At 48.5% G+C, this 24,457-nt stretch overlaps 1 protein-coding gene across 5 annotated transcripts in view; it reads right to left on the bottom strand.

The window, feature by feature from the left end:
* PTPRF (protein tyrosine phosphatase receptor type F) overlaps nt 1–24,457 on the bottom strand; it is a 374,428-nt gene that overhangs the window by 37,687 nt on the left and 312,284 nt on the right. For 3 of the 5 annotated variants that reach the window (XM_059477803.1, XM_059477805.1, XM_059477804.1), the window contains 8 exons: nt 22,896–23,089; nt 16,667–16,693; nt 14,338–14,455; nt 11,553–12,131; nt 10,831–10,928; nt 5,376–5,629; nt 3,908–3,998; nt 726–938 (listed from right to left, as the gene is read on the bottom strand). In XM_059477803.1, coding sequence (XP_059333786.1) covers nt 726–938; nt 3,908–3,998; nt 5,376–5,629; nt 10,831–10,928; nt 11,553–12,131; nt 14,338–14,455; nt 16,667–16,693; nt 22,896–23,089 — 1,574 coding nt within the window. The remainder of the gene's footprint in view (nt 1–725; nt 939–3,907; nt 3,999–5,375; nt 5,630–10,830; nt 10,929–11,552; nt 12,132–14,337; nt 14,456–16,666; nt 16,694–22,895; nt 23,090–24,457) is intronic. The other 2 variants (XM_059477806.1, XM_059477807.1) reach the window with 1 other exon arrangement.

Raw genomic sequence — 24,457 nt, 5'->3', positions numbered from 1 at the left:
TTTCCATTATTTACACACTGGCTGCTGCTACTGCTGCCACCACCACTCCTGCCCTGTGTTTACAGCTGGACACTGATGTCCAGCTCTTGCAGAGCTGCTCCTTGCTGATGCTCCTGCATCAGCCCCTCCCATGCCCAGGCCTGTGCGCTGCTGCTTTCCAGCAGGGAGACGTGCAGGAACAGGAATCCCCACACAGCAGGGAACTCTGCACCTTTGCCCTGCTGATAATCCACTGTGATGGGAAACAGGTTTGCTTTCTCCAGGTGTCATCTCAAAGTGAAATTCTGGGCAGAGAAGCGCCTGTGAGGGCAGGTTTGCAGGGAGAACACCCTGTTCACTGCAGTCACTGTGCAGGGTAGGATTTGTGGACAGTTTTCTACAAACACTTGAACCAAAGCAGAGTGAGAACCCATCCCAATCATGTGCCAAGGCTCTGAGCACAGCCTGCAAGCCAGAACTGAGCCTGTGCAGAGCGTGTGTGTTGACACTGTTCTCCACACTCATCTGTTATGCGGAGCACACGGTGCCATTTCCCTCCAAAAACACCATTTATCAAGTCAATTCCCACGGCTGCCTCCGCTCCTTCAGGCCAGCCATGCAGCCTCCCTCCTTCCTTCACAGAAAATGCTGTCATCCTGCCTTGCAGCAATTGCTCACCCTGCCTGCACCGAGCCCAGCCCAGCTCTGCCAGGACAGGCTGTGCTGTGTCCCCAGAAGGTCCTTACCGTGTCCCCATCCTCCAGCGAGGCCAGCACGAAGCAGCGATAGCTCAGGTCTTGGGACAGAGGCTTGTTGTAGAAACCTTTGTAGTTCTTCTCATCCCCCAGGGTGAAGGTCTCAGGCAGCACATCCACTTGAGCAGCAATGTAGGGCTTCAGTCTGTCTGCCTGGCGCCGCTGCCGCCTGCTCTGGCTCCCCTGGTTGATGGCCTCCAGCAGCTGGGGACAGACAAAGTGCCATCACTGCTGAGGACAGCATGGCACCACCTCACACTGCCACCTCCCTGGCTGCAGAACTCAGCAGGGTGAAGGGAAGGAGGAGAAGGTAACTGGGTTTGGTTTGTATCTGGTGGTACTAAGGAGCCAGAGGCAGGGATTATCCATTTAGGCACTGCTGGGCCATCTGTCACAGAACCTCACTGCAAGAACCTCCGCAAGGATCTCGGCTTTGGAAGTGTCCTGAGTCCTGGGATCTGACATGGAAAATGTTAGGGCTGAGACAGCCTGGCTGTGACTGTCCCTCTGAGTCATGTATCCCAATGGGCTCTGAGAGAACCAAGCCACGTTCTGTGGCCTAATTATTGGTCTGGACAGCAGCTCACACTCTCTACAGACACTGTATGTGAATTGCAGCTGATGGTAATGTTCAGGGAAAAAGTGACATTTGCTGTGTCTTTTCCTTCTGCCAGTGCCCCTGTATCTCACCTGCTGCTGTGCTGCAGGCAGAGCTTTGTTTAAACCACACAGAATGGTAACAGATTCCACGGAATGTTCAGAGTAAAAATGGCAAATTTCATAGCCACAAGTTAATGAAAAAGGATACAACACACAAAAATCCAATTGCACTGCTAAGAATGACTCTCAAATGGTTAAAGATCTTTTTTTCCAATTAATAAAAATGAACATCAAGTTTGGAAGAGAAATTCTAATTTAAAGGGAAGAAGAAGGGATGAAATACATTTCACACAGAAATTTATCAAGGCAACATTGTCAGAGCAGATGGGGAACACCAGAGGGCTAGGGATGGTGATGTGCACACAACGTCACACTGCTGAGCTGGGCTTACTCCCCCTGAGGAGGAGAAGCTGGGTAAGAAACCCCTTACTCTTTCCCCTTGATAGTCCATCCTTGTCCTCTTTCAGTACTCACATAGAAGCAATTTAGGAAAACTATACCTTGTCATACTATACCTTGTTATAGTAGCACCAGAAAAAAAAAAGAAATAAAAAAGAGGCTGGAGAAATCTTAGTTTCACAAATGTCACTGTAATCCCAAGGGGAAAAAGCAGAAAGATAGATTTTGGAGTGTGGAATTTGCTTCCTACACCCATCTCTTGAATCTGGCTGGGATTACAGCTGAGCTCTTTGGAGCAGAACATGCAGCTCTATGTGCATGTACACAAAACCACAGAGCTCTAATTGTGGTTAAGGTTGCTGGAGGCTTCTGCCACTTATACATGTAATGCACAGCAAAAGACTGCATCAGAAAACTGCTAGGCCTGCAAAGTTCAGATCCTGAAAAATTAGAAAATTAATACTGCCTGTGCAAAATTAATTCAGCTGTCTCATGTACGTGCATTGTGCTGCACCCCTGACTGCAGAGTCACAAACTATCTTTTCTGTAAGTCCTGCTTTGTTCAATACACAGGACAGACAGTGCTTAATCAAAGAGCAGATATTCCACATTTTGTTTTCTTCTTTGCATTATGCAGCCTGAGGCCTTGTTTATTGCTTACTATTCAAATCCAGCTCTGAAGACAAAATTAATAATTTCCTCATGGGCTTTTCTATGGTGCTGATCACTATACTATTACAAGCTCTTCACAAACATTAATGATCTTATCTTCCAAACACCCATATGAGTCAAGATAAAAGTGATTATCCCAATTTTACAGATGAAGAACAGAAATACTGAAACATTAATGTAAAAAAAAAATCCACTAAATTTGAATGTCAAATTGAAAAGACATCAGCTTGTTTTGTTTTTTGAGAAAACTTAGTATTTTCTTTATAGCACTGACTATATTCAGCTCCTATTGACTTTCTCTGCAGCTGAGGATGCTTAGGCTTTGCAAATGAGAGCTCCAGGATCTCAAACTGAGCACTCAAAACCATCACATATGCAAGACACTGGCTGCTAATGAAAATTTTGGCTTAAATAATTCGCCTGAGGCTGGGTGAGAGACAGAGACAGAAAGTATTTCTTTCCATAGCTTTCAACCATCTAAAGCTGAAGACCAAAGCAACCTTCCTCATGCTGGTCCTCTTTTCCTTGTGGCATCTGTGATGCTGGAAAACTTCTGCAATGAAAATATGCAGGGTGATGGTTCTCCATCACACAGCTGTGCTTCACTTGCAGAACAGAACCACAAATACAACTGTGGAGCTGGAACCTCACAAGAATGACTGTGTGGTCATGTAAATAAAGCCAAGGGCTGACTTGCAGCTTCTGGCTGTTTGTCATTTCTGAGTGCTTCAAGCTTGCATCTTTGTTATCTCAATGGATCTTTCTGTGTGTGACTTCTTGGAATTTTTCTTTTACACTTTGGGGGTGGTGGTGTGTGTGGGGAAGAAAGAGCCCACAAAGCCCTTGTGTGGGAGTCCCCTGACACCTGCACATGTTCCATGCCTTGGGTGTCAGAGCACTCCTGGCACAGCACAAGCTGCATCTTGGGGTAATGGCTGGAGAATGCTCCAAGCCTTTAACAAGCAGGTGTGAAGGGAGCTTTGTGGGTTTTTTTAGATACAAGAATGAACTCCTTATCTACACTGCAGGCTTAGGTCCTGTCCAGAGAGGGAAAAGCCTCCTGACAAAAAAAGCCTAATAAACTGAAACCAATAGTTTTCTCTCCTAGCTTGTTTTAAATACCAGCATGGTCGTTTAATCCAAAAAAGGCTGCAAGGACTGTACAACCTGTAACAGGGTCTGGCCAGAGCTCTGAGACACTCAAGTGTGGTCTCCTAAGGGGGCACATTCTGGGAGGTGGCTCCTCCTTAGCTTAACTCCAGCCTCCTTCCTACATAGTGTCACGAATAAAGGCTGAGGGAGCACCCATCCCACAGCCCCCATCTCTGATGTGCAGCCTGCACCTGTGTTATGGCATCCATGCTGCTGCCAGGAGGCCTGGGCAAAGTGTGCTGGGCTCTTTGGGAACCGCTTCCAGCACAGCAGCTGCTGCAGGCTCCTACCTGGTCCAGCTCCATCTCATCAGGCGTCCGCCACCGAGCAGTCAGGGTGCTGGTGCTCTGGTCTGCTGGCACAACCACGATGTAGTACCACCTGGGAAGGAAGGATGGAAGTGTAAACACCGGACCCTGAGCCATCTCAGGCTCCCTGACCACTGGCAGATCTCCCAGTGGTGTCCCTGACCATTTGGCAGGTCACCAAATAATGTGTGCCATATGACTCAAGGATGACCTACTCCCTTCCCCGGCCTTTAAACAGCAGAAGAGCTCAGTAAGGAAAAGGCTGGTTTCCTGTAGGGTTTTCTGGCTGTTGCTGTTTAGGTGGCCTGGAAAGGCCCAGGGATGGCCTTGGAGAGCCGACGCTTCAAAGAACGAGGAGAGACTTCTGATCTTGTCTTGGTCTCGGTGTTTATTAATTGTTTATCTAAAAGATTTTCTTTCAGCCCAACAGAGGTCTGCACAGCAAGTCAGCCATGGGCACACTCCCAAGCCCCTGGGCGGTCACTTATCTTTATACCCTAAGTTACGTGTACAATATTTATCATTTCTCCCCAGTACCTTCTACCCTTATTAACCGGTGCACTTTTAGTAATGACCAATCCCAAAGTGCCACCACCACCACAGAAGATGGAGGCCAAGAAGAAGAAGAAGAAGGACAGGACACGCCCCAATTCCTCCATCTTACTTCTTTAGACCCCCCTGTACCAAAATCCTAAACCCTGTGTTCTACACTTTAACTAACTTATCCCTTCACCATTCACCCAGTGAATTCCTCCCAGCCCTCATACAGGTCTCATCTCCTGTGTAGGATCAAAATCCTGCCACCAGACACTTCTGGCAACATTCCAGGATTCCCGAGCCCCCCAAGGGTGGTCTCGGCCTCTCTGCACCTCCATCCTGAGGTGCTGAGATCCCACAGTTTCCAGCTGCACCAGAGAAGAGAATATTGCCATTACCACTCATTAGGATAATGAAGATCTACAGACTGGGTTCCAGAGGCTGATGTAGGAGCTGTGAGAAGGACATTTATATAATCGGATTGTAGCAAGAACCCTGGGGAAATTGTGCTTCAGCTCAAGGATACCACAGTAACGAATAAGACTTCCACAAACTCGCTTTTTTAATCTCCTTGAGGCTTTAGGCATTATTTATTTAAAGGATATTATACAGTGTCAGAGAAAGTCCCTCCTGATCCTCAACTGTATTTTTGCTGGTAGCATCTGGAGTATACCCACCAGGGTGAGGGCAAACTGTCAGAGAATTGTCTTAATTTTATTACACATCAATATTTGCTCAGAAAAAGCCAAGACCATGATACATAATGTGGGTAAATGCCTGCCTCTGTAACACAGCCTGCTTGGAAATTCACTCCCAGGTTACAAAATCCACATGTTGGCAGAGGTCTGCCCTGCCTTTCTCTCCCCACCCCTAGCCCCCCACCCTGCCCTTTCCTCCCAGGAATGGCACCTACCGAACTGGCACAGTGGTCTGCACCTTGGGAAGAGTTAGTGTGAATTTTCCTTCCTGTATGTACTTGTTTGTGGCGATGGGTTTGCTCTGCAGGACATCAGGAGCAGTGCGGATTGAGACGAGGTGCTGGAGCCCCCCTGCACTGCTCCCACGGTTCATTAGCACAAAGGAATAGTCTGTGTCTGGCTGGAGGTCACTTATGAGCTTCTTCATCGAGTGGCCATCCACCTCCACACTCTGGCTATTGTAGAGAATCTGAAACAGGAAAAGGACATGTTCATGCAGCTGGCAGCTGCTGCTGCAAACTCACACTGAAAATAGCAGCGCTAGAGATGACAGTCTGGCTCTGGGCCCTCCCTCAGGTGGTTTGGCTACTGTATGCTTTGTAAACAGCCATAAATCTTTAGCTAAAGAAGAGCAACCCCCAGCAGAGGGTGGGTGAGCTGTTCTCCCTGTGCCTCGCAGTGATGGAGCACAGAGGGGTCATCTCAGCCTGGGTGGCCAGGCCAGCAGTGAGGCTGGTGGTACCACATGCACTGCTTTTCAGTACCTACTTGGGGGAGGAATCCAGATAGCTGTGCCTTGCCCCCATGTGGAAATGAATGGGTCTTTGTTTCCTGTCTCACGAGGCTTGTGATGTAAAATCCTGTCTGCTTTAAATTGGTGTCACTCCCATGTCTGCCAGCTGATGCCTGGTTGGATGCTTAAGGCAGATCATCCCCCTCCCAGCAAGGTGACCGGGGGGTTACACGCCTCACCAATGATCTGACAAATCCGGCACAGGGCTCACAAACTGGTACCCAGGATGGCGGCTCTGCAGGTGTGACACCCTGTCGCCATGGCAACAGATGCTGGCGCCACAGCCGTGGGCAGGAGGTCGGAGCTGCTCTTCCCTGCCGTGCCTGCAGCGAGGGCTGTGGGCAGGGCAGGGCAGAGCTGCTGCTGGCTGGGGGCAGCCCCCACACACAGCCTCCCCTGTGGCCCCCTCAGCTAGCAACATTCCTCAATGCCCTGTTGCAGATATGCAGGACCCCCACCTCCCCCCAGGCACAGCAGCCATGGGCACTGATGGATCAGCTGCACCCAGCAGCCCATCTGCACTGGGAACCTTGATCCTGATCCTGCTGGAACAACTCCTTACCCCAAAACTCTGGGTGCTGCCTCTGCAAAGCAAGAACTCCCACAGTTCCCAGAGACAGAGACCAATGGGGTGTACACAGCTAGAGAAGCCATAGGTTGTGTCCCAGCTGTGAAAAACCAGCACATTTCTTTGCACCAGGTGACTGTCCAGCATGGCAGGGGAGTGCTGGATTTCTGACAGTGATGCAGAGACACAGCATGCCAAAAACTGGCAATAGTAGAGCTGGAGCATGTTAAACCATGCCAGTTACTAGGTGTTACAGGCAGAAACCCCATGGTAAAATGTGCTTGTTTCAACAGTGGCCTTGAAAGAGAGAGAAGACAGCTCTGTGGAAGATTAATTACTTGAAATAATTTTTCACCAGCTGAGCCCACTGTTCAGGCTGATGCCAGCAGCAAGGGGTGGGACCAAACTTTCCTTCAAGTCCCCTTTTCAGCAGGTGGCTGAACTCTACAGAAAGCTGCCAGCATTCTAGGACAAGGGCAGTTGATTAGCACTGCTCTAATGTTCAGTGTTGGAGCTGGAAGGAAAAGAGAGGTCCTGGAAAGAGATCTGAAGGACAGCAGAGCACAAGGACCTGGCTAGGCCTAGAATTTGCAGCTCAGCTTTTGTGTTACCCAAACAGCAACACCCACAGCATGCTTCAATCCTCTCCATGTCACTTTGCATGGAGATCAGGATAGGAAAAGAGCTCCAGCTTTGCTGTTGAGAAAAGACTCCTAACAGGAAACACAGCAGCAGAGAGAGGGCAGCTATGGAGAAGAGATGCAATCAATCTCATTTGTTGATGTGCTTCAGTTTTCAGGAATGGACTGTGAAAGTAAGCACCAAGTAACTAAAGCAACAGGTTTGCAGGGACAAAGGCCCGGCTGCTGCTCCACATGTGAGAAAGGCTGTCAAAGGTGGCATAGTAGAACAGCCAGAGAATTGTTTTCTGTTGTGACTCCTCTTGATAATATTTTCTCCCAGGTTTTAATTCCTTTCTCCAAAGACATGTGCATCAGCTGAGTGCTAAAATAAGAGAAAAATCAAAATGAAGAAATGCTTCTTGCAGCACTGGAATCAGATATGTAGTTGCTCTGACACAGAAGTATGTACACCAAAGACAGGACTACTAGACTTCAAATCATCTTAGCAGCTCTGCTGTCTGGACTAGCACCACCCCTTCCAATGACATTGCAACAGTACAGGTCTGGATACACCAGGTGCCTGTAAGTCAGGGTATGTTCTGGGGAACAGCAAGACCTCTCTTTCATGTGCTCCCACACAGATTTGAACAAAACCAAACTTCCAGCATTAAAAGTTATGCTGAAAGGATGATAAGCCCACAGAGTTCTGCTGCCTCTTGGATAAGATTTCTCATTATGAATTCTTCCCTAATAAAGGCATCACCAACTGCTTCTCAGTGTGCTCTAGGGAAGACACCCACCAACTGCCTGCACATGAGCATGTGCTGGGGACAGAGCCATTTTCCTACAGCAAGAGGAGGCAGAAGAGATGGTAAGCATTTCAGTTCAGTTTCCTTGCCTGCTCTGCACTGTAACTGGCAAAGACACAGCCTCCGAATCTAAGTGCTAACACCAGATGATGATTTTTATTGCCATGCACAGGAGTTTGCATCCAAAGACAGTGAAATTGGCATTTGCAATGCTTTCCTGAAGCATTCTCTGCCATCCCTCCTTTTCACAGCTGCTGCAGCAGTTCCACGGCCCTTTACCTGCCACAACACATTGTCTTCTCAAATGTTACGCACCATTAGTTAAGGCCTCTACGTAAACCTTACACCAATGTAAGGGCTCAGAGACAGTCATCCATGTGCAGCTGGAAGATGCCTGGAAGCTCAAGCAGGAATGCTATTTAGAGGTTGCATCATGGCCCACTGGTAACTACCAGAGTCAGCAGCAAATCTGGCCCAAGGGCTCTGAACTGCCAAACAGTGCTGACTAGCCACAGATTGCTGTAAAATGTCATCTCTGCTGCTCCTACCTACAGGAGAAGATTTGCAAAGTTAGGTGGGTCCAAATGTCACTGCTGAAGTTCTCATATTTGATTTCAAGGCAGTACAGAATGTATTGAACTAAAAGATGAAAAGACACATAGTGTGCAACACTGGGAAAGATAACAACTCGATGGAAAAGTAGACAAGGCTGGAGTATTTGCAGGCAGGAGTAATTACTACATTCTATGGGACACAGTGTGAGAAAGCACTGCTCAGCATTCTCAGGGGTTATTTCCAAACCTAGATCATTATAATTTTCAAAAGGCACTGTTCCTTCTGCCCATTTCTAAAATACCTTGTAATGCTGCCTTTAACCAATATATCCTCTGTCCCACACTTAAGTTGAAGAATGTATCTCAGGAAAATGCCCTTTCCCCAAGGAGAAGGTTGTATCTATCTTGCACTTTCCAAGAAAGCTCCAGAACAGCCTTTTGCAGGTGGAATAAAAAAAAGGAATAGTGCCTTTGCACCACTACAACTGCTGGGCAACATTTTACAAGGAATTTATCTCTTGGACCAGAAGAAGCTGTGAAAATCCCCCAAAGAGATCTCAAAACTTCATTATTGATTTGGCAGCAATGAAAAATCTTAAGGTCTCAGTTCATTCTCTAATAAAAAAAGCACCAGTCCTGCCTGTGCCTCACTATTCATTGTCGGAACAATATCTACTTTAATTAAATCTGTTAAAGTAGAGTATGACACCCTTTGGGACATAGATTTAGCATGAGACTGTTTATCAAGTGTAGATAATACTAATTGTTCCCATGGAGATTTATCTGCTATGCTAGTTACAGTATTATGCTCTGGCCTCAGCCTCCCATGTGCCTGAATTGGAGGAGACAGGTGAACCTTGTTTATAAAAACACAGAATCCTGAAGGTTAAGGATTTCTTTCACCTGGCACAATCAACGATTTAGAGCTGACCCTCAGCTCCTGGCCTTGACTCACCTGTGTCTGCAAGTCTGGGAATATTCATAATAAGAAGGCACTATTAGAGAAATATCCTTCTAACACTCTGGTTTGCATGACTGCTCTTAGTTAACAAGTGGCTAATGCCATCTCCCATGTCAGCAGAGGGTCAACCCACAGCAGGGGCAGCCCCTGAATCACCTTGTGATAGCAATCACAGCTATGCAGCCAGGAGAGGAGACAGACAGGGCATCAGCATTGCATCCCTGGCTCCAGCCACTCCCATCCCTGTGCGATAGGAATGCTCCCAGGGTCACACTGTCCCTCTCCAGCACTGCACTGCCAGACAGCAATGTGGGCTTTGGGCCATGAGACAAGGCAAAATGCAGCACACTGGCTCTGCAGCAGAGTGCCAAGTAACAGGCTCTGTGAAGTTCCTTGCAGCCAGACATCTGAACACTGATCCTAATGCACCCTGCATCTGGGAGAGCTTTGAATACCACAAGGTCTTCACAAAAGCCTTGTCTATTCAGCTAAACTGTATGTTAACAAGTGCCTGCTATTGATCAAGGTAATTCAGCTTCAGGGTTTAAACAAGGAGAGTTAGTAACAAGGAAGGGGAGGTACTCACACACTTTGATGTGGATTCAGTTCAAGATTTCTCCTCATTCCCCTGGCCATGGATCCCCCACAGCTCATGTAGGCCTTGTATTTGCACTTTAGGCACACATGGCAGGGGGCAAGGAGAAAGAGAAGTCACACTGCTTCTGCCCCAGCACCTTTGCAGAGGCAGCAGATTGGTGCTGAGACTGGGAAGGTTATCTTCAATGATGTGACATGTTGGTCTTGTTTCTTAAAGGAGAGAAACTGCACTGAGATCTACACATTCCAGTCTTTCACCCACATAAGTGACAAGTACTGGGGGTCAGACAAGAGCAGGAAGGCAGGGTCATCAGTGTTGTCTGCAGTCTGCTGGATGACACCACATCCTGAACTGTACTGGTGAAAACAGAGCAGCATTCCTGCAGAGTTCTCTCTGTACTGACTCATTTTGTGCTGCTCACACTGTAAGACCTTCAGGAAGTTTGATGATGCTTCCTCTCTTCACTCCCTGAGATAATGCATCTGCCCTGATACTCTGAAGTAACTCATGAGGGTGATATGTATGTTTGAGACAGGAATTGTAAAAGGAGTTAGTTTTATTCACTAGCTGCTAATTTCTTGTGATTAAATCAAATTTATAACTTTTCACACCTCAGCTCCATGTCAGGCATCAGGACAAGCTTGTGTGACCACCATCATGGAACTACAGTGGTGAGCCTGACCAACAGGACCCAGCTGATGCTGCTATTCACTGTCCTGCTCACTACTACATGGAGCTCCCTGCTCTCCAAATCCCACTCTTACCTTAAAAGGCACTGCAGATTTATAGGAGTCAGGCACTTCCCAGCTCAGCAACACAGATGTTTTCATGACGGCATTGACACGGAAGTTCTTAGCAAACACTGGAATGAAAAACAAGGTATTTGAGCACTGCAAAGCCAAGTCAGGAGAGAGCCAGGCGGCAGCTCGACTCCAAGTCTCTTTGTCTAACTCAGCAGCAGAGGTCAAAGAGTTCAGCTACAGCAGAGAAGTAAGAAATGAGGAGAAGAGAGCAGCAGCCTTTTACCAAATCTACAGTCTCCAGAGGAGTTCTGCTTTTTGACTACTTTTCAGCATCACAAGAAAGGAAGTTGTAGGCTGAGCTGCAGCCTTTCTCTATCCCCACTCCACTCACACTCCCTTGGCCCTTTGTCATGATCAAACAGCTAATTCAGGTACTGGATCTGCAGATGATCCTACTCAGCCACCTGCTCCAGTTCAAGCAAGAGCCTTTCATGTACAGATAAAACATCCAAGTGTGACTGTGGATGCAATGAAGGTACCACCAACGTCCCTCTCCCCCCAAATGGCAACTTTAGAAAATCTTTGCTGAGCTTTCCCTCACTGAAATAGTTTTAGACTGGGGAGCCACACAGTACCTGATCACACCAGTCAGAGCAGAGGGGAGCGAAGCCTCCTGAACCAAAGCAAAGATCCCTGTCCTGGAGGCAGAGCTTCCTGCTGGGGTTTGTTAGAGGGACACTTACCTTGCTCTACAGGCATGGTCCGGGACTGGATGCTGGGGCTGAGTGGCCCAGCCCCCTTATTGGTGCGGGCCCTCACTTTGATGTCATAAGTGGTATCAGGTTTCAAATTTGTCAAAGTGATACTCGTGTCCTTGGTGATGTTAGCCAGGTCCTGCTGGCTATTTATGTCCCTGTATACCACTGTGTAGTTGACGATCTTGCCGTTCCTTTCTGCCAAGACCGGGGGGTCCCAGGCAACTTCTGTGGTGGACGTGGTGAGACCCACCACACGCAGGTTCTGCGGGAAGCCGCTCGGCACATCTTCGGCAGTTGTGATCTCCTTCTCAAACTCCTCTCCTGGGCCAGCTCTGTTCTTGGCAGACAGCCTGAAGAGGTATGTGGCCCCCTTGTGCAGGTTGGTCACTGTGTAGTGATGGTCTCTCTTCCCGAAGTCTATCGTGTTCATTTTTTCCTCATCCAGCCGTCTGTACTGCAGCCGGTAACCCAGCAGCTCCCCTACCATCTCCTTGGGTGGGTGCCACTGGATGAGGGCTGTGTTCATGGCTGTCGTGCTAATCATCATGGTGGGCTTCCCCGGGACTGCAACATAAACACACAATGACCATCTATAGCCTGGGAGGAGGGAAGAAGGACCGCTTCCGTGCTGCTCAGTCCATGAGGAGTGAGGAAAGTGGGAAAGTTCAGACAACAGGGTGAAGAGGATGACAGACAACTCACAGGGATAGAGGCAGACTGACCCTAATCCGGTGGCGAGGGAAGCTGGAGCCAGCCAGCTCTCGGTTGCCATTTTCCCACGTGCTGCCACTTAAACTGGAAATAAATTCAGCCATATCCAGCCCCAAAATTCATCCCCTCTTACAGGAAATGTTTAAGGTACCTCAAAGCATCATATTTATCTCAGAGAAGATCTGAATCCCGTCCTCCCAATCAGCGGTCTTCAGACACTCCAGGCAGTGCCCAGCACCAGGCCATGCTGGCCCTGAGGCACTGCACCACAAGGGACACCCCGAAGCCCGATTCCAGCACCCTGGTCTGTCTGGAGGCAGACAAATTTCATCCTGAAACCTTGCAGTTTTACCATCTGCAGAGGCAGCGAGCAGAGCTGGGTGGGCTGTTTGCCATCAGAATATATTTTGGTTTAGTTGAGAAGCAGATTCATGATGTCAGTGTTGATGGGAGAGGTGAACACAAGCGTTCCACAGGATTTCTGCTTATGCTGCACAAGTCAAGGGGTGTCGCCGTCACTGGTTAGGAACTGATGGCTTTAAATTGATGGTTTAATACCTTGATCTCCTTCAGTTAAAAAAAGGATGCGTCTTCACATCAGCTCAGATTTGTAAACAAATCAACTGATTGGGAAGATACTCAGAATCAAAGGCATGGGGCCATAGATATGAAAAAAAGAAAAAAAAAAAAAAGAAAAGGGATTGCAGCCAAACCTAGTTAAATATCCTTGCAGATTTTTGAAATGTGTGAGCCCACAGTCGAGCACGAGAGAAAACTGAATTTGCCAGAATGATGCCCGCTTTCTGCCATCAGAGGGCGACACCAACGCTCCCCTTTGAGGTCATGCCCGCAGTGGAGCCTGTACAAAGGTCCTGAGAGCGGTTTTATAGGTATCTACGACATATAATTACATTGCCATTGCCAGTGCCATCCTCCTTGCACTCATAATACAACGTCTAACAGCAGCTAGTATTAAGGGACACAGTATTTTCAAAGCTGATTCCAAATATTAACCTTAAAATGTGCATGATAACATGGGAAGATCCACTGTGATTTACAGTACAACACTGGGATGTTTAGGAAGCTCTTCCTGTTTATAGGACAGCTGTAGCAATTTGATGAACAGAAAATACATCATGGCAAGGCACCAGGGAGACAGCATTTGAGATTGTGACAGTGGAAACTACCTCTGGAGCTCCCCATATGCAGTGCTGAGGAGACAGCAAGCTGTTCCTTGTTTAAAAGCACCAGGAACAAACGCTCTCGGTTTGCACAAGCTGCATTCCCATAATAACAACTGGTAAACGCTGTTCCCGTGGCTGCTGTGAGGAAGCAGCAGGATTACTAGCTGCAGGACAGGCTAGTGAGTGGACAAGACAGTGTCAACTAGTTGGTACCACTGCCAAAGGCAAGCTTGACCACACCTGGAGGGAAGGGCCAGATGACTCCTGGGTGCTCCAGCTCCAGGCGCAGGTATGACCTACTGAGACAGCAGAACCAAACCGGCTGGGATCACCAGGACCTAGAAGTTGTGTCTGCAGCACTTCTGTGGCATTCCAGGTTTTACCATGGCTCTAGGAGCAGCCAGGCTCAGCCATGTAAGCAGTATCAATGGCAGAGGGGAGCTGAGAAGCCCCTCTCAGGAGCCCGCTGTGCCAGGGGCCCTTCCAGTCAGCACTGCAGTCACCACAGGAAGCAAGAAATGGCACTTGCCTAAAGGAACAAGGTGAGGACAGGCCAGGATTCCAAAGCTGAGGGAGAGCCTGGACTTTCAGGCTTCCTCTTCCCAGGTCTCTGGACTATGCAGATGAGCTCAGACCCATGAGTTTCAATGTTCTCTCACCAGCCCTGGTAGAGTATCTCCATCTGTTTGCTGCAGTTTGCTCAGGTGATCCAGTGGCAAAGTCTGTTAAGCACGGGCTAGAGATCACAAGAGTTTGTACCTCTGCAGCATCTCCACCCCTCTTGCTTCCTCCTGGCCTTGGCCATGCTCCCCACGCACCTCTTGGGAGGTTTTACCACCACCCCACGAGGCTGTGACACTGCTCCCCACACTCACCTGCCCCTGTGGTGGTGATGACTTTGGGCTTGCTGCGGGCACCATCTCCTTTGGTGGTGTAGGCAGCAACTGTGACGGAGTAGGTGGTTTCCGGCAGCAGGCCTCCAATGACTGTCTCCTGGGAGCACATTCACGAGGCAGAGAGGAGGCAAACGAGAAGAGTAAATCTTTGTTACTGGAGTGAGCCAAAGGAAGGCACCAGGGTCAGTGTCTCCAACAGCAACACACTGACAACACTCCCTGGCTCACACTCATGCATCGTGCTCAAACACACATGTTGCACAGAGCCAGCAAACAACTGCCGCCACTCCAACACTCACGTGTCTCATTTCAACCCCTGCCTTTAACACTTGGCCTTTCCAGGGACCCACCAGCAACCCATGTCAGCAGCTCTGCTCTCCCACGGCTTCTGCCAAGAGGGAGATCTGATCCAGATCTGGTCCTGTGTGAAAGCTAAGTAAGAGGACTATGGAGCTGTGAACCAGAGCAAAAGTCAGTTCACCTGGCTGTGAGAACCTCTTAGGGGATAATTCCAGGGTTTTTAAAGTTGTGTCTTGCAGCAGAGCCGTGGGGAGCACAGGGAGGCAGTGCAGGGGTGGGGGCCCCGGGCAGGGAGCACCTGCAGCTCTAAGCATTGTGCTCGCCCTCCTTGCCAGGCACTGGGTTGCAGGGATGGGATAGGTCAGTGCAAGGCCCTGGCAAGACCTGGAGGGAAAACCTCCATCGTGGGAGGTCTGGGAGGGGGGCGGACTCACAGGGTGCATCCTTGCAAGCTCTGGCTTCCTTTGGGCAGGAGGAGGGCATGGCTCGACACTTCAATTTGAGATCAAAGAGAGGAGCACTGCTCCTCCCTCCTGGCCTCCAGCAGCAATGTGACTGGTGCCAAGCCTGGCTGGCCAGGCCTGTGAAGGAGTGAGCTCAGCAGCTCCCAGCAGCTTGGGCAGGTACCCCTGAGCAGCGCGCATCTGTGGTGCTGTGGGAGTGTCTGGGCCATTAGCACTAATAACCCACTGGGTCAGGGAGCAAGAGATGAGCAGGCTGGAGAAGGGGCTGGGGAAGCTTTTGGAACCGAGGCAGCGGCTCCATGTTGGTTATTTATCCCTTCAGACAAGGCGATGAGCAGAGATGGAGCGGGTTAAGTTTGAGCTGCTGAGAACAGGCAGCATGAGCACTGTCAGAAGCTGCTCCAGGGGTATGACCCCTGCCCAGGGGATCCTTGCCAGACTGAGGGCTACCAGGGGTGCCTATGGTTGCAGCCACTCTCCCATCACTCACTCGCACAAACACCCACGCTATTAAACCTGCTGATTTCCAGTCAGTGCTGCTGGTTCAGGTTCCCTGCTGAGGCTTACTCATCCAAATCACCACATTACCATCGCAGAACCAGCCAGCCCAGAGAAGTATCAACAAGCACCAACAAGAACCCCGCCAAAATCACCGTGTGAACCAGAGTCCGACCCCAGTCCGCCCCTGCAGCAGATGGTGTGTGCGGGTGAGTGGCCGCGCAGTCCCACCGGGCCAGTGGAGCCGCGGGAAGCACTCTCACAAAACCTGCACACTCTGAACGTCCCAGGAGAATTCACTCCTCCCAAACCCATGCAAAGAGAAGTTCTCACGCGGAAGCATGCCACCGGGAGCGAAGCAAGCAAGCTGGGAGGAGGAGAGAGACGAGGGATGGATGAAAGAAGGTCTGATTGCATAATGCAAACACAGTGCTGTCATGACACAGCCACTCCGAGCAAGAATGCTCTGCATAAAGCAGGAGGAGAAATGCATCGTGCTGGGGAAGCTCACAGTAGGGCACGTAATTGAATTGCTGACTCTAAAAAGGTCATTTTCTAGTTTGTTCCTCCAAATTTATATCTCAGAATTATGTGGGGAAAAACTGGATTTAACTGTTTAAATGTGATTGTTTTCTTATTACTATCTGTGTTTCAACCAAAGGTCATGGTTGAGGGGTGTAGGTTATTTCTCATGACTACGATCAATGTGGTTTAAAGATTATGTATCTAATTTTACCACATAACTTGGTGGGCCAACTACTGCAGGATGAGTCTCCTGAGTTGATCACTTGAACCTGCCTAAAACTACACTGCAACAAGCTGGAAATACAGATTATAGGAAATGTCAATTGCTTTTCTGCATTTAGGAGCTATCTAAATGCCAATTTTTTCTGGATTTGCTGCTTGTGGAAGGTGTCACAATGTGACTCTCCAGCCTCATTAAGGGAGTGAAAGGAATGTTTTGACAGTACTGTGTCTACAAAATTCACAAATCGATTTACCAAACCCCTCTCTTCCAACCTGGAATTCACACAAGTGGTACTTACGTGGTCGACGGAGTCCTCAGCTCTCCACTGACGAGGGAGAAAGGAAGGAGGAGAGAAAAATGGAGACACAGAATTTTAAGGGGCAACGTGTAGGAAAGGGATGACAATGACGACAACAGCAGGGGTTAGCAGAACTGGGTTGGGGGAATTACAACACTTATACACAGAGGGTCACTTGACACAGGCTGTGTCAAGGGAAGAAATGGCATAGAGCAATTTTTGACATGCTGCTAGCCTGAGCAATGAGTCTGAGATCATTCACACAAACAGACAAAGAGCTTCCTTCTCACTCAGGGGGAGAGCCCCCGCTTACTTTTTGTACTTTGCAGTACTTTCCCCTTCTGACTTTGTTTGCATTTTTCTGCCTCTTCCATGAGCAGAAGCAAGAAGGGACAGGTTGTACCAACCAGGCTCTGAGGGTGACTGCTGCTTCACAAGTCACTCACAACAGCTCTGTTGCCTAATCTCCAGTTTCTGTTCTAGTGATCCTCCAGTCACCATCTCTTGTTGAGAACCAAAGACTTCAACACACAAAACAGAGGCACTCTCTGCAGGGAAGAACCAATACAGCATTTCTAGAGCTTCTTTTTCCTGTATCATTTGCAAAATGCTCTGGGGACTTCACAAAACCACAAAGTGCCATCTGTCATCATCAGTGCAAGAGAAGCTGAGATCTCACACAGAGCTTACACTAAGCTGCTCCTCTCCAGCAGTGGTGTGTGGTTTGGAGAGAGGTTGAAACTTGTGCATGTACTGAGGAAACAGCTTCTCACTCCCAATTACACAACACCAAATGGCAAACACTCATTTGGCAATAGCAGCCCTGCAGGGAAAGCTTCTACACAAACTAATCCCCACCAAAAACTCACACGGATTCCTGGCCATCCAGGCTCAATACAGGCTCTGAACTCTTCTGGCTGGATTTGGGTTGCAGGGCATCAAAGCTGAGTTGGGTGGAGAGACAGCAGAGACTGGCTGCTGGCATGCATGCCCACAGCAGTGCTCTTTGTGGTTGGTGCTCCAAAGGAGGCTTGCAGAGATCACACAGAACTCTCTCAGCCAAGGTGATGTGTTACAGCTCACGTTACTAAATCTGCCTGGGGGAAGCACCGGCCCATGGGTTCAAGCACAGAGATGAAAGTGAAGATAGGTATTATTGCCCCTGATTCACAGTGTGAGACCTGGCAAACCTTGCTTCTGAGCCTGACCTGCCAGCTGTGAAACTGCTCAGATACCAACTTCCTGAGGACCCTGGGAAGCTCAGTGAACACTGCTGAAGTGTTTGGGAAGCTGCAAGTGTAACACAAGCACTAAAAGGCATCAAAGATACAAGTTGCCTTTTGAACTCAGGCTATTTGAGGTGGCTTTCGAAGGCAGCAGCCTATCACAGTGGCATAGTACTCATCTCAGCAGTAAAATACATGGCATACTTTCAAAATATTTACTGTTTTATTCTCTAAATTCAAAAAAAAAAGAAGCTGTTGGAGAAATGTTTCTCTAAGATTTTATTATAGTTCACTTATTAGGTGCCATGAAACTGCAGTACAATCATTCCCTAAACCATCCTAACAGTAAATTTCAGCAGAGAGGTCAAGTTCCCCCTACATGTTTTTTATAAAGCCAAGACCCTCACTATGTATTACGGTCACTAAAGGCTCTCTTTCCACACACCCTCAGTACCTTTTCCACAGCTGCACACTTAGCTGAACCCAAGCCATTGCTGTTTATGTCCCACCCGTGCCAGCCTGCCCACACCTCAGCCAGCAGCCACACACTCCTCCCTGCTATTTAAAAGCTGGCACAAGTCCTGCCATAGGAAGGATCCCAGGCCTGGTACTCACTTTTCCCACAAAAGCATGTCCCTGTGGGTGGAACACCCAGCCTGCCTTCATGGAGCTACAGGGGCAGAATGTGATCCCTCACTGCAAGAACAACAGAGCAGAGCTGGGCTCAGGAGGCCTCTCACAACATAGCAGGGAGTTTATCATGCCCTAGGATTTTAAACTGAGTGTTTAACGCTCAAACTCTGTTTGCTCTAATGTTTCAGTGGACTTTAATCTTGCATTAGATCAGAGTGCAAAGAAATGCCTTGAGATCTGTGCTGGAGTAACGACTGTGAAAAGCCAGGCCTGCATAAATACCTTGGTAGAAATTCAGTTTCATTACAAAAATTTAATCCACAGATCAAAACATTTCCTTCCTTAAACTAGCTCAATTGCTTCTTAACTGTTTAAGGTTGGTCAGTAAGACAAATTGATCTGAAAAGCCCAGGAGCAGTCATAAAAAGAACTGAGAGAGGGCTGTGTGCATGAGGCAGGATGGCTCTGGGAAGTGCTAAAGCTAACAGTGTGTATTTATGGCAGCTGCAATGCTTAAATGTTTCATTTTACACTTCAACACAGCACAGTCATGTCTCACCAGGGAACAGCTGTTTTCCCTGACCAAGGCTCTTGCAAAAGACAGATTCAAGCCCTCAACAGTCCCAGCTATGGGAAGCCAATATTGGTTTTCCTGCAGATCCTTCTCCTCTCTTCTTCAGTGACTGTGGTGCAACAGTGGAACTCCAGACATAAACTCAGTTACTTGGTCAATGAGATGCAGAGGGGTCTGAGGGTACCAGAACTTCATCTTGGTCCTTCACTGAAGTGCCTCTTGGATGATGCCTTACGGTTTTGTTCCGCTTAGGAAGCAGAGAACATCCCAGTTCCATGCCAGACTCCCACCTAGACAAGTACACACGTATGAGATGTTCCAAGTACATTTAGAGAAAGGTCCTTGACTATCACACCACAGAAGAGGGAGGCTGTAAATTCCTGTGTTGTGCCTGGGGTGGGTACTGCTCAGGGAGAATTGAAGTCTGCTTTCTCCTTTGATCTCAATCCAATAGCTTGAAGTGACTGCCATTTCCTCTTCCTGCTCTTCTTGAGCAAGCTGGTGGGATGTGCACTTAGTTTGCATGCTGGTTGGTGAAGTGCTGCCTGCAGAGACCACACCACCCTCCTGTGAGCCTACAGCCCTTCTTGTGGGCAGCACGTACCTCTCCTGTGCCATGACTCTGTTTGCACAGCAGGAGGAGGAGGTGGCAGGAAACTCTTCTCCACAAAGTCTGAAACTCTTCCCCACAAAGCCTGACCTCTGTGTAGCCAGCTGTCCCGAGCCAGTTCTGCAAAGTTTTTTGGGCAGGCTGGATCTGCAGGGAAGGTGGGGGTTAAAGCCAACTGCCCCTCCTAACACCCAGCAGCTGCCCAGAGATTGGAGACCAAGGAAATGAGGTGGGCCCCCATCTGCCCCTGTCAAGCCTAATGCCTGTGGCCCCTGGCCCTGCTATCCCTCGCTCCCTAGAGCTGGTGAGGACTTGAAGTAGTGGTAGAATGCAGCTCTGGGCTCCTTTCAAAAGTCCTCTCTTGGTGCCTTCTGCAAGCCCCAGGGCACAGAGATGAATCTTCTGCCATCGCCCGCCTCGGGACCCGGCTGAGCTGTGACAGGCACGGCCCAGGCAAGAGGAGCTGCAGGTACCTGATCCAGCTCTGCAGCTGCACAACCCTGGCTGCTCCTCCACAGGGTAGGGTCACATTAGCTTGTCCATCAGGCTGTCAGTAGGAGGTGAGAGCTCAGACTGGAAGGCACACAGAATCCTGACAGAGGTAATCAGTCACAGGCACAGCCACAGAGGGGAGGGAGAGGCCTCAGCTCCATCACAGGACCTTCTTAACAACTGATTACTCTGCCGAGGCAGGAGGCTGTAAAATAAAATGTGATCTCTCCAGCACCAGGGCCCCCACGTCTCTGCTGATGTTTCAGTCCTTTCCGCTCAAACGGTTTTGAAAGCTCCGAATCCACATTATCTGCATAGCTAACATCTCTGTTCCCTCGCCTTTTTCCTTTCATCTTCTTTTACTCTCTTTCCATTTCTCATCTTCAATAAGGGAAAATCATGAGTCAGCTTTAGTATCAGTGTCTTCACACTGTCTGCAGGCAGCAGATTATGTGGTACATACCTACTCAAATCAGCACACAGCCTGGCTAGGCAGGAGGAGGGGCTCTCCCTACCTGTCCAGAGATTTTCTTCTCTGACCCCAAGATTTTCAATCCATTTAATTCTCTCCCTGTGCACTGGTATAAATGTTTGTGAGTGTTTATGAGTACTGAACTGTGGCCATCTTCATCCTATGACCTTCAGGGGCAGGTTTTCCAGTGTATCTTTTTGTTTTCTTTCATAGAAAATGACTCTTCCAGGACCACTCGTTAAAGTTTCATCTGTAAAGTTTCAGTACACGCACTGCTGTACTGAAAGATGGCAGCTCTTACAGGGTTCTTCAGCATCTGGAGCAGATGTATTTCATCACAAGCACAGGTCATGTCTGGCTTCTCACTCTTTTGGGAAATAGAGATCTCTTCTGCCAAGTCAGTGAAACCTCTTCCCTGCAGGGTCGTCGTTAGTTTATCCCAAGAGTGACATGACTCTTGCAGAGAAGACGCTTCTCTGCAACTATCATTTTTACTTCCAAAAATTACAGTGGATGAGTTCGCCACCATACACAGCAGGAAAAAATATCACAGAAATCAAGAACTTTCCCACATAAATTCACCAAATATGGAAGACTGACAAATGGCCTGAGAGGCCAGGAAACTTCTAGGAACTTGCCTCCTTGATGCACACATTGAAACTAATGCAAAATCCAGCACTCCTTCAAAAGTTTCTGGCTCTGGCATCCTCATTCTGCACATCAGCATGGGATTTCTCTCTCTTAAATGTATGAGTAAGGAGTGAAAACAGAACTGGCTGGGCAAGCATAAAATATTTGAAAATACCAAGAAGAAAAACAGTGCCAACTTCGCCCACCTACACTTGAGACCAACCCATTAACTCCAAACTCCAGCTGAACAACACAGCCTCGATTGTTCTAACAACACAGAAGATTATATCCTCCTGGCATAAGTAAAGGGCAGTAAGCAGCTTCTCTAACTATTACAACAAAGCAACATCTGAAACATCAACAGAGACATGCCCCAGACAACACTGCAAGGACCCTCAAAGTATTTTCTCTCTTTAAAGTTTTCCCCTTCCACATTATTACTGAGTTTTATCCTTCGGAATATGAATGGGGACTAAAGCTGCCTCTGTGCACTGCACTCCCCACTGACAAAGCATAAATGATTCACAGCTGCATTCAGGAGACAGATCAATTAATCGTTGCAGCTCTCCAGTATTTATACTGGGCATCATTCAAGCCAGCCAGCTCTGAATCGATTCCTCGTTGCTTCCAACAGCAGCAGAGCCTGTTCTTCATTTATACGATTATCTTAGTTGAGAACAGCGTGGGTCATCCAGGATGAAGGACCCCTGCTCCAAGGAAGAGTTGTATTTCATCGCACACAATGAAATACACAACATTGTGCACCAAAAACTTCCCTGGACCTTAGGAAAAAGGCAACTTTACATTCCTGGGCTGTGCAGAGTGCACAGCTGTGCCTGGAGCAGTGTGAGGGAATGGGGCTGCAGCTCCCAGACAGTGAGGTATCCACAAGATGGCCTAAATGTGAACAGATTGTTGTGTGGGGAATGCAAAGGCAAAGTCATTTACAGGGGATGTGGGCCTCTACCTCGTTTTTTTTTCTTCCTCCCCAGCCTTTCCCAGACTAAGCTGGCTTCTCCTACAGTTTTGTTTCAAGAATCAATGCAACACCAAGTCACTGCCCTGCAAAAGCAGGAGGGAGGGGAGGCTTTGCTAAACCAAGAGTACTGTTCTGTCTGGCATGCTGTGCCCGTGTAGGGGTGCAGAGCCACCCATGTGCCCTACAAGCAGGCAGCACCCGGGTGGATGCTATCAAGAAAGACACTTTGCCCTGAACATAATCAGCATCACAAATGAAAGACTCAAGGTGTTATTTAAAACTTTCTGACCATTTGTAAATAGACTGTCAAAGCACAATTTTCTCCAGCTGGAGTCTGCACAGAATGTGGCAGGCAGAGGTACATATCAGAGAAGGGGTAAGAGAGAAACATCATCCAATACATCATCTTTTCTACAGTAATCCTTCCCTGATTAAACTTTTTACCCATGTTTAAGCCACAGTTTAAAGATAAACTGCTTGCCCTGCTCAGGGAGGCTGAGTCCCACACTCTGGAGCTGCAACACGAGGCCAAGAAACACTTGGACCCAGCCAGCCTGCCCTCTGCAGAGAGGGAAGGTGCCATGCCCACCATCTGGTGGCCCCCACACTGTACCTGTGCTTCTGACAGCATGACGTCCTTGATCACTGGCTGCCCTCGGGGCTCGTTGTTTTCCAGCTTCACATAGGTAACCTGATAGCCGCGGATCTGCCCGTGCTGCTTGTTGGAGATGGGCAGCTTCCAGCTCACCCGGATGGCGGTCGAGTTCACAGACTCCACCTCCACCTTTCGCGGTGGGGCGCTGGGCACTGCAACACACATGGGACAACAGTCAGCAGGCACACACAACCACGCCACTGCCTCTCACTGCCTTGCTACCTTCCCCCACCTCCCTGCCAGGACAGCCCCACAGGTACCACCTCCCTGTACCTGCCCAGGACATGACACTGCAGTCTTTCAGCATGACCACATGCCTGACCCCTTTCCTTCTGCTGCTCTCAGTAAGAAAGAGTGTAATTGTGATATGCAGGAGCACCCCATATGAAAGTCATTGTGCTGAATCAGACCCAAGGTCCATCTCTCCCTCTCATCTCCAGCAGTAGGGAAGCAAGGAAGGATACAAGAATACAGCAGAATATAAAGACTAAGGTGAGCCCCTGCAGCTCAGGATGCCCTGGGGCACAGGCAGAGGCTTTAAAGCCTTCTCAGCATCTTGCCTGACACAACACCTCCTCTCAGAGCCATCTGAAGGAAGCCCAACAGCCCCAGGTAGCATGCCTGGGTGCTGAGCCTCTTCTGCAGGGAGCCCTGGTACCTGCCACCAGCCAAAGCACACACATGCTCTTCCCCTGTGACAGTGAGAGGTTAATGAGGGGGAAAAGCACCATCCTAAAACAATAACCCAGAGCTCAGAGACAGCAGTCACTGAACTCAGCCAGATAAAGGGGCCTGTGGGGATTGTGACAGCTCTGGGGACTGTATTTCATGCACGACTAGCTGAATGCTTTTTGATAATAAAATGAAAAATTACACTGCCCAGAAAATATCAATTTTCTTGCAAGGTGAGGCCCGTTTAAAAATGTATTTATACCCTATTTACCATTTGGAAAAATTACCTCCTTATTATATTTCGCTCTTGCATTGACTGTGACAAAAATGTCAATTCTAAAAAATTAGCTTCTCACTTGCTCCTGGAAAGCCCCTTCTGGCTGAAGCAGCTGGGAGTAGAGGTGTGCACTCTCTGGAGGATACTGATCCTACCCAGGTGCCCAGTACCAAGTGAAGGACCTGGGCTCCATCCCATCACCTCATCTGCAGGACCCTTTTCACCTTCCACTGCCCTGGGAAAATCTGGAGGTTTGGAACCTCATACGCCCCAATTCTCAACACAGCAAGAAATCAGTATTAGATAATTAGGGATGGGTACCTGACAAGCAGATGTAATGAGTATTGCTATTTCATCCAACTAAATGGGAAGAAACAGTTACCCAGCAGGTAAGCACAGTTTTTAAGCTGCAGGGCAATTCATTATTTTTCCCCAGATGTCCTTCTAATTGTAGATAATTTAATAAAATACAGAAAGGAGGAACAGAGCATTTTAGCACCAAGAGGCCAACTCAAGGTGTGGGAATGGTGGGGGCTGTGCTTGAACAGTTACCCCCTTCTGGCTGGAGCAG

Source organism: Ammospiza nelsoni, chromosome 9, assembly GCF_027579445.1.
Source record: "Ammospiza nelsoni isolate bAmmNel1 chromosome 9, bAmmNel1.pri, whole genome shotgun sequence".
Classification (NCBI taxonomy): domain Eukaryota; kingdom Metazoa; phylum Chordata; class Aves; order Passeriformes; family Passerellidae; genus Ammospiza; species Ammospiza nelsoni.
The sequence above is the reverse complement of the archived record's forward strand: the minus strand, read 5'-3'. Positions and strand labels throughout refer to the sequence as shown.